This window comes from Callorhinchus milii, unplaced genomic scaffold (assembly GCF_018977255.1).
Source record: "Callorhinchus milii isolate IMCB2004 unplaced genomic scaffold, IMCB_Cmil_1.0 Scaffold24, whole genome shotgun sequence".
In the NCBI taxonomy this organism is placed as follows: domain Eukaryota; kingdom Metazoa; phylum Chordata; class Chondrichthyes; order Chimaeriformes; family Callorhinchidae; genus Callorhinchus; species Callorhinchus milii.
Window position 1 is genome coordinate 4,558,418 of NW_024704765.1, and position 10,536 is coordinate 4,568,953.

At 46.5% G+C, this 10,536-nt stretch overlaps 2 protein-coding genes across 2 annotated transcripts in view; both read right to left on the bottom strand.

Annotated features, from left to right (window-relative positions):
• kcnab2a (potassium voltage-gated channel subfamily A regulatory beta subunit 2a) overlaps positions 1-1,931 on the bottom strand; it is an 80,717-nt gene extending 78,786 nt beyond the window's left edge. Inside the window, exon 1 of the mRNA XM_042343534.1 lies at positions 1,829-1,931. The gene's annotated coding sequence lies outside the window, so the exon portion shown is untranslated. The remainder of the gene's footprint in view (positions 1-1,828) is intronic.
• Positions 1,932-3,523: 1,592 nt separating this feature from the next.
• Positions 3,524-10,314, bottom strand: park7 (parkinson protein 7; the record flags this gene model as incomplete). Its single annotated transcript, NM_001292486.1, is given in 6 exon segments — positions 3,524-4,307; positions 5,239-5,325; positions 6,360-6,429; positions 8,533-8,592; positions 8,729-8,830; positions 10,211-10,314. Coding segments are annotated over 6 exon segments (567 nt in total). The 3' UTR covers positions 3,524-4,152.
• Positions 10,315-10,536: the final 222 nt, after the last annotated feature.

A 10,536-nucleotide genomic window follows, 5' to 3' on the forward strand; every position in this document is an offset into this window, starting at 1 on the left:
CTTTGGTTTGTAAACAGCAGAGGCATAAACTTCCCCAACCCTTGAGAAACCAGCACGTTGGCATTAGAAAACATTTCCATCACGTCAAAGTTTCATCAGCCACCTTGTAGCTAATTATACTGGTGGTTCTGGTCAAACAAACAACGTAGGTTGGGAACCTCAGTCAGTGCACTATTACTGGACGAGATCGGTAACTTAAAACTTACAGCACAGAAGTGTGAAATGTGGAGCATTTAAATAATAATAATAATCCTTGCATTTGATATAGCGCTTTTCACGTCGGGAGGACGTCCCAAAGCGCTTCACAGAACACACTGTAAAGTGAATTGACTGTATATTTGCGGGCGAACGCGGCAGCCAATTGCGCACAGCAATGTCCCACAAACAGTCGTAGTTTGAAAATGACCAATTTATTATTGGTTTTGTTTTGGAGGGATTATTATTAGGCTCTGTGTGGAGTAAGGAAACTTGCCCAAGGTTTCGCCCTCTGCCTGGAATTGAACTCAGGTTTCTCACTTGCAAAGTGAGCGCTCTAACCACTGAGCTACAGGACTTCACAACTACATGGCATTGATTGGCCATTGGTCTGCCCGATCGATCCATTTGCTGAACCCAACCTTGAGTTCGCTGTAAGATTGCGGAGCATTCTCCAAGGAGCACGTGAGGCGTCTCCCAATCGTATATAGAACTACATTGATTGTTTCGGCATTTAGCACTGCAGTGCTACTTTGTAGTTTTTTTTGTTAATCACTGTATGAGACAATTCTTTCGTTGCTTGATTTTAGAACCTATGAAGCCGTCAATATTTCAGAGACGGACAATCGAAGAGTTAACAAAAAATGAACCTGCTAAATATTCGACGCCCCATAAATAGAAGCGAATAAATACACTGCCTTGAGCACAGGAAATCTCTCACTCCGCTGAAACTATATCAAGTGACAAGCTCATTAGTATTTACCCTTTTAAAAATGTATAATACTGTATTTACTTATTCCTGCACATCAGTTATAAACAGATTATTTTACATTGAATTTTCGTGTTAAAATCCACAAATCCGTCTTCATTTACTGAATCTCTTGTTCCGCCTCAAATCCGCTGAATTATTACCCAGGCGTTAATGACTGATTATCTTCCAAACAAACCCACCTGTACAACAATAAAATGACTGTTTAAAACCTGAACGGAATACGTTAATCAGGGTTGTCGCCGCATGCAAGAACAATAATTAAATGTGAATTAAATATCAGATACAAATTAAATTAAGCTGAAATGTAGATTTTATATATACACACACACACACCTACGTACTTCACAATATATTTTGTGAAGCGCTTTGAGACGTCTCCGTGGGGACGGTGCTGTGCGCAATTGGCTGCCGCGGTTCGCCCGCAAAACACACAGTCACTACACTGTACCGTGAATTCCGCGAAGCGCTGCGTCAAATGCAAGGATTATTATTATTATTATAATTATTATAGATGTTAAAACAGCAGAGCCTCTGTGCCTGAGAGAGGATTGAAGGGAGAATCAATCTCCTGGATTTTTTTTTTGGATCCTGAGGTAAACGAACAACATCGGCCGCGAGGATTACTGTTAATAAGTAGTCAACAGCAATTATACAAATAGCAGACAGCCGCGGCTGAGAGGAGATGAATGCGGTGCCCACTTGGGAGCCATATTCTCGGCACGTTTGCCGCCTGTTGACAGCTTTTACCCCCCACCCACATCGTCGCTGCCTCTGAAGGGGTTAATCAGGGTTGGGGTGGGGGGACTCGAACTCGCGCTCCCTCACCAGCGCCATCAGTCAGTTAGTCAGTCAGTCACCCACCTCCTCCTCCTCCTCCTCCTCAGCGCGCGCTGTCCGCCGCCAACCGTCGCCTCTTGTGTTTGGCGCCTCTCCCGGGCACACTCGCGCATGCGCATATCCCCCAGCCACCGGCTCGCAGCCTAACCTGCTGGTCACACGCAGGTCCCGCCTCCCCGATCTCCCTTCCGTCCAATTGGTCCGCCGGGATCAGCGGGGCTGCGCCCTCCCCCCCCCTCCCATTGGCTGGATTCAGCCCCGCGCGCTGTCCATCTGGGCCGCGCCGCCTAAGCTTGGTTGCGCGGCAGAGGATGGGCTGATTGGAGGGAGGCTCTGGACTGCCCAACATGGTGGTTGCACAAGGAGACCTGTCCTGTTCCCAATTCCTCTCCCCATCCCATCCCATCCCATCCCAGGCTCTCCCACCCATCCTCAGAGAGGCCAACTCTCCGACCATCACAGGAACAAGAAAGGATTTATGTTACGCTGAGCTCCTTAGGGCGTCAAAACATCTCAAAGCACTGCCGAGAGATTACCAAAGATGAAGTTTAGGGAACCCGGCGTCCAATTTGCGCACAGCAATGCCCCCCCCAAACAGCCACGAGGCGGACGGCCAAGCTATCTGGGCTATCGCTGGCCAGTCATAGGGATGCGAGATCTTAAATGTTGCGAGAACAGTCGATTATAATAATAATAATAATCCTTGCATTTGATATAGCGCTTTTCACGTCGGGAGGACGTCCCAAACCGCTTCACGGAACACACTGTAAAGTGAATTGACTGTATATTTGTGGGCGAACGCGGCAGCCAATTGCGCACAGCAATGTCCCACAAACAGTCGTGGATTGAAAATGACCAATTTATCATTGTTTTGGAGGGATTATTATTAGGCTCTGTGTGGAGTAAGGAAACTTGCCCGAGGTTTCGTCCTCTGCCTGGAATTGAACTCAGGTCTCTCGCTTGCAAAGTGAGTGCTCTAACCACTGAGCTACAGGATTCATCCGAGGCATACGGCTCTCTCCTCTTCCCACCCGCGTCCGCAAATAACACAAGGGGACAGTGGCCACCGTCGTTTTCCGCTGCTCCGTGATCGATGCCGCCAGAGAAAGAGGTCAGTCGCAGGACTGCCTCTAACATACAGAGAGAAAAAGGGATTAACAGTTTAGATAATCCTCATTTGTTTTGTTTTTTTGAGAGTCTAGGATTTAGTACTGCCATTCTGTCCCTTTTTTTTGTTTAATTGGAGAGATATTGGATTATATCCTGCAATTGCATAACAGTCCGGGCACATTAGAAGCGAGCCATTGGGCATTGATGTCTGTGCTGCAATGGCAGATTGGCAACATTGTCGTCATCTGCTGGGATTAACGGTCCTGCTCAACAGTCCCAATCATGTGATAAAACACGACTCTCGGATCTCATGATCAAACCTTCACCTCAGTTCACCCAGCACCACATTAAGTCTGCCATCGAAGCCTCAAAATGCAGCAAAAATCACTTCTCAAAGATGTACTAGAAAAATCTATTTGCAGAGCCGAGGCCAAACTCAAAGCTGCTCCCTGGATCTCTGCAGGTGATAATGCCCGCATCGTTTTCCACACGAGCTGCTGAGCTGGTAAAACAAGCAGTAAATGGGAAGCAAGAATGGGGATTGATTGAGGGGAAGGGAGGGTAGGAAAGAATGAAACAAACAAAAAAACTACCCAAACACCAACCATAAGTACTGATGATTTATTGAAGGCAAATAGAAACTACTACAGCAACAATTATTGGGACGAGGTGGAAATCTACACCATGTTCCAACAGCCAACAGATCCTCAGTAACATTTCAGTCAGTTATAGCCACATTCCATCCCTCAAAAGACAACTTCTGAATGATGTGGGTTCAAATCGAAGTAACAGATTCCACGTAGGTTTAACACTCACCCTGAATTCAACACAAATTAAGGATTCATAGAGAGTCGGGTTTACATCATGGACAGGGAGAAAAAATGACATCATTCCACAGATCTCACTCACTGGAATTGCACAACAACAAGAGGGCAATGGCTTCAATAGCCACACTACAGGAATATGCAGCAGCCACATCAGTAACCTCCAGAGTCCTTCCGAGTACAATGGGTTTAGTGGCTGCTTATAAGGCATGCTACCGTTTGAGGAGATCACACTTGGGGGGGACTTTAGCCATGTAAGAACCCGTCTCTTTTCATTGGGAACTCCAGGATTAAAGCCATCAGTCACGTTTCTCAGAAGCTGTTAATGTGCAATTACAGACTAGCTGTGCGGGAAGGCTAATAAATGGATTCACATGGGATGTTCGTTCCCTCGGGTCCTCTCTTCAGACCGCTCTAGAGGACCAGTGGCCCCTTGACTTTGTCAACCACCTCTTTCCCCATCAGTGCTTCAATAATTGCCAGGCCAAACTCAAAGCTGGTCCCTGGACCTCGACTGGTGATGATATTCTTATCCTTCTCCACTCGAGCTTCCGAATAGGTGAAGTGAGCTGGAAATGGGAAGAGATGAAAACATCGTCAGAGAGCAAAAGAAAATCCAGGAATTCAGTCATGACAGTAATATCTCAAATCCATTTGTTACTGGCCCAAAATTCTACCAAGTCTTTGCTTCTGGCAGCACTTCATGACTTAAAATTTACTCTTAAATCACACAGAATTGTAGAAAATTCTTAAATAGTCTTGATCTAGAAGCCGATTTATTTTTAGCAACTGTGAAAAAATGGCTTCCAAATCCACGCTGAATTGTAGAATTTTCTACAATCCTGCCAATGTTACATTTTAAATCAAAATGATTCCTTGGCTAAACCTGTGTGGAATTTCAGACAACAGTAGTCAAGTCTGTCCACAGCTTGTTGCAAAATAGACTCAACATGGCTTGATGGAATGGATGCAGCTTTGTTAAACCTCAAGCTATGTGACATTTACGCACATGCTGGAGCTGATGTGAAATTAATTTGATAATAAAAACCATGTGACAGATTTGTACATGGATTTACACTAAACATTTCTTATATATATATATAAAAAAAGAATAATTTGGTCACTCAATCCATGACTGTTTGTGGGACACAGTTGTACGCAACTGGCTGCTGCATTTCACCCACAAACTAGAGCTAATTCACTTTGCAGAATATTCTGTCAAGCGCTTTGAATCGACATGATAATGCACTATATTAATTTTAAGGATTATTAATATTATTATAATAAACTAACAACCATTACCCACAGGAAGAAAATCGTATTCGCCAAACAAAATGATCCAAGGCTTCCACAAAGTGCAACACTGATTCCACTTCAGTAAATCTTGACACTGGCGCTTTCCCAGCCCAGAGAGCCTGAGGGGCGCACATACTGCTCAAACACTGCAGACATCAGCAGCAAAAGACTCGGAGACAGCAGACTCCATACCCCATCCCTTACCTCCATTCATCACCTTATCCTTCATCAAGGGGTGGGATGTAATTTTGCTCCCGTAGGCTATCCCGTGAGCCAACAACGCTGTGGGTCCTGCCAATGAACCGGAGGAGACAAATGAATCTGGGATCCTTTACATTGGTTAATAACATAATTACAGACACTTGCAATTTCCCATGGTAAACAAGTGACGCATGATGGAGTCTGTTAAGGTGGAGTTCTGTAGCCTAGCTGTTAGAGCACTTGCTTTGCAAGAGAGAAGACCTGGTTTTGATTCCCGGGCAGGGCGAAACATTGGGCAAATTTCCTTGCTCCACACCCCTGTTTACCTAGCAGTAAACAGAGTATTATTATTATTTACCGTCCTGCATCGGAACACCCCCAAAACGGATCAACAGCGACTATAAAAATGACGTAGCTACTAGAACTGATCGCTAAATGAGCAAGTTATACTTCAACTTGTCTTCCATATCCTACATGGCAGCAATCCCAACTACACTGCTCCAAACACAACATATAAAACTGAAATATGAGCTTACACAAGTGAAGGCTTCAGAACAGGTGGACAAGAGAAGTGGTTCAGCCCAAGCCCCAGTCACTCACACACATTCTGTCTCCTCCCACAGCTGTTGTGTAGGGTGGTTTCACAATCTGCGAAACCCTGAGTTTGTGTGCCAGCACAGCCAAGGTCAAATCGAACGCCTCAGTGACCACGTTGGTGTGTGCCAGCTCACTGACCCTCTTGCTTGGTTCTCACTCTCGAAGGAGTGAGAAAAAAAAAACACAGGCTGCATTTTATAACCAGTTAACTTTTCAGAGGAAGAAAGCATTCTATTCAGGAAACAGAGCAAGTGTACATCAAGATTACAATCAGCAGATATGCAAGTGGCACTCAGGCTATTGTGAGGTTTGCTCCATTGTATTTTCTCATACAGTTACTGCCTGGCATTCAGTCGACGGCAATGCAGACTTCAGCATCACTAAACACTATATCATGATGGTGTGGAACAAGACACCATACAGAACAGAACATGCTCACATCGGAAACACGTTCAAAATTATAAGACTGTACGTAATAAAGCATCAGCAATAATTGAAATTAAAAGTCAGTGGTTTCTGAAATGTACCTGCACAGACAGCGGCGACCAGACCCTTTCTGCTCTCCTGGTCTTTCAACACTTCCTTAACAGCGGGAGACTGAAAAACAGAAAGGAAATCTCAATCATGATCCTCATCTTACTTTGTGCACCTTTCACAGCATTCCTCAAGTTATTTAATTTGATAATACAGATGTGAGTTGCAAATTACTTATAGAACATTGGTCATGTGAAAGAAACGTCTCGAGACGTTTCAGAGAATACGATGAACTACAACAACAAGATTTCATTTATATAGCGCTTTTCACGTCGGGAGGACGTCCCAAAGCACTGGACAGAGTACAGCATTTCAGACCTGAGCTGGGGTCACGAGGGAAAGGGAGGAGAGTGGAAAGGGGGTGGCCGATGGCATGGTTGAAGAGGAGGGTCTTGAGGCGGGACTTGAAAGAGACTAAGGAGGGGGACGAGGCGGAGTGGGGGTTGGAATTCCAGAGGTTGGGGGTGAGATGGCTGGTGGGTCGGGGGACGTGGGACGTGGAGCAGGCCAGAGCCAGCTGAGCGGAGGAAGCGGACAGGTTGGTAGGGGGTTAGGAGGTCGCAGAGGTAGGGTGGGGTGATGCCATGGAGGGCTTTGTATGTGAGGTCCAGGATCTTGAATGGGATCCTCTGAAGGATAGGGAGTCAATGGAGTCGAGCGAGAGTGGGGGAGATGGGGTCACAGAGTTTGGTGCGGGAGAGGACACGGGCTGCAGAGTTCTGGATTATCTACAGCCTGTGGAGGGAGGAGTCGGGAAGGCTGACAAGTAGGGCGTTTGCATAGTTGAGCCTGGAGGTGACGAAGGCATGAACAAGAGTTTCAGCGGCCTGAGGGGTGAGGTAGTGGCGGAGTCGGACAATGTTACAGAGATGAGGGAAGGCAGAGCGGGTCATGGCTTGAATGTGGGGGAGAAAAAGCTAACCTGCTCCATTCAGCAACACCCCATAAACAATGAGTCGAGTAAAACACATTAGGATTTTCAAAGTGAATTTGAATAAGGAGGAATTAAGTCAAAGCAAACACAAAGAACATGGGAAGTGGGGGGGGGGGGGGGGGGGAAGACAACACTTTGCGGGTACGTGAAGCCAATTCTCCAGTCACAAGGTACAGACGTCATTACAAAGAACTTTGCGTCAATCCTTGCTCTGCCGCACTCCCTTCCCCTAGTGACTGCAAACCCACGGGGAACACCACCACAGCACAACTGGAGCACAAACTGGATTCCAGCAGTTTATTTTCTGTAATAGACCGCCAGATGGCACCAGAACCCCACAAATGATTACATACCTTAGAAACATGGTATAATTTACTGGATAATTCTTCAGAGTATATTCGGTGAAATGCTTTGGAGCCGTCTCAATGACGTGATAACGCTTTGTATCAAATGCAAGGATTATTATTATTAATTTTGTTACTATGAAAAACTTCCAAAAACTGGGACTGTATTCACTGGAGTATGAGCAACTATGATCAAAGCGATGAAAAGATGCGAGTGGCTAATAGCAACAGATTATAATAATACTTAGATTTGATATAGCCTTATCACGTCTTCCAGACGTCTAAAGCGCTTCACAGAATATACTGTGAAGTGACTTGACTGTATATCTATGGATGAAATGCGGCGTGGATTGAGTGACAAATTATTATTGGTTTTTTTGAGGGATTATTATCCCCGGAAAAGTGATCTGCCAATCGACTAACAACTGGGTTCCTACTTACAGAAGCGTGTGGAGTAAGGAAACTTGCCCAGCGTTTATTATTTCATTAGGTGGGTGAATCACCAACAATGGGGCATTTCTCCAGATTATTTCTAGAACCATCTAAAGGGGGAAACTTCGAAGAATTTTATTGCATAAAAAACGGTCATCAGAATGTGGCATTGCATCACAAGTGACTTCTGAAACAGAGAATCACCTTGACGGGAATTCATTAAAACGAAAAAAAGAAAATGAAATAAAGACCAGGGAGATGGGAGTAGAGGGATGGTTCCAGCAGGAAGCAGACACGAGGGGCCAAATGGCCGTCCTCTGAGCTGGAATATTTAGGATTCAAACTCCACACGTCCTACATTGCAACACACAGAAAGAGGGTCACATTCAGAAAGCAGGTACAATGGCTCTAACTGGGTTTTCATGTAAAAGGCAAATTATTCCCATTTGACCTGACCTCAGATAAATTCTGGGCACCAAGGTTTCCTCCAGGGAGCACAACCACATCATACGGGCCCTGCAAACAAACACAGAACATTGCGGTTATTTTTTCCAATTCTGATAATTGCTCCCGAATAAAGTACAGAACTCCCGGCTTCCATCTTCGAAGGTCAATGCAGCCATGTCTCATATGGCACAGGGACACTACACACCTTTTTAACAGCATCTTCAAGGCTGGAATCAGGGACGATCACCACGTCACGGCTGCAGGTCACTGGCTCTTTCCCCGATAGCCCGGCCACCGTAACGGTGATCTGAAAAGGGGGAAGGATGGGAATGTGAACACATTCCTCTAATAAGAACTATCCACTCATGGTAGCATTGCACCACGAAGCCTCAGCACAATGCCAGGGAGCAATTGGGCAGATTCACACAATGTTTACAAGACGCTGTCTACCAAAAGCACCGAACAACCTCAGGATATTCTTTCAGACCTGGGATGGATCAGCTGTACATTCTCTTGCTGATTAATACTGTACATGATGTCCACCAAGTCCAGTTACCACCCTGTTACAAACAGTGATATGAGACTATGGAGGAGCTGAAACAAGCTCGCCTCCTCACTTCCTCACTCGCCTCCTCACTCCATCCGTCCATGTTACGGAAGATTGCGCACCAAATAACGGCAGATCATTAGCTGCCATGAAAATGATGACGCTCACACCAATCTGGACGTCTAAATACTGTACAATTATACACTTGCACTCAATATAATTAAGTACTTCTAAATACACCACAACCTACTCTAAATGTATTACATGGCGAGCAGCCAACATTCAGTAACCAATACTGTTGCAGGGAAAAAATATTTTTAAACCTTAACAAACTTTGACCTATTCATATCTGCTGTGGGAGCAGATTCCGAATGAGCCCACCCTCCTTCAAGCAGTTTGGCGATTTTATTTAAAATATTAAACGTGCCCAGCTTTTCTCCTCCACGGCTTTCCACACATAAAACAAACCTCTACACGTGGGGTGACGCAAAGTTTCGGTCGCGAACGACACAACCGTAAATATAGGGAAAAGAGTATTCCAAGTTAGCAAAGTGAAGACTGAGCACACAGCGAACGTAGAGAAGTCCGAGCCTCACCCCGCAAATCTGTCTCAACAACAACAACAACAGCAACAAATTACATTTGCAGAGCTCCTTTCACGTTGGGAGGACACGCTAAGAATTTACAAGAAGCCCATTCGTCTTCGGCACATACGATAGGGTAGAGAGTTTGTGGAACGTTGCGAAGCTCAGCCTTAATTTGCAACCGCCAGTTTTCTTGCCGCTCTCAAAACTGGCTGAAAACACACAATATATATATATAGAAGTGGCTGAAAAATTAAGAATGAAGCCAAGAAAGAACTGGGCACAACTTTGGCCCCAGTCTGAAAGGTCACTCCAGGTCAGTGTGTCCCCGCCCCGCCCACACCTGGCGCCCATTGGCTGCTCAGCGCCGGGCCACACCCCCCCTCCGGTCTGGACGCTGATTGGATGATGGCGCTGTCAATCACCCGGGCTCCTCCCCCCCGCCGCCGCCGCCGCCGCCATGGCCTCCCTGAAGGCAACGGAGAGCCTGTGTGTGTGTGTGTGTGTGTGCGCGCGTGTGGCGCGTGTTCGTGTCCCGCTCTCGACGGCGCCTCACCCCGGCCCTGCGCATGAGGTCGACGGGTATCACCGTCTCCATCTCCTCGGCGCCTTTGGCCAAAATCACCAGCGCGCGCTTCGCCGCCGCCATCTTGGAGCTGCCTGTGCGGCCCCGCCCCCTTCCCCTCCTTATATAGAAGCGCCGTGAAGGGGGCGGGGGGAGAGGGGGGGCGGCGCAGGCGCATCGGGGAGCGCCTGGGAGGAGCGCATGCGCACTGGCCGCTGGCCTCTGACACATGCGCAGACCCATCACTGGGCTGAAGAGTATCCAAACCACAGCTCTCACCAACACATGGGGGTCCCAGAGGTGGACTGTCAGAGGGG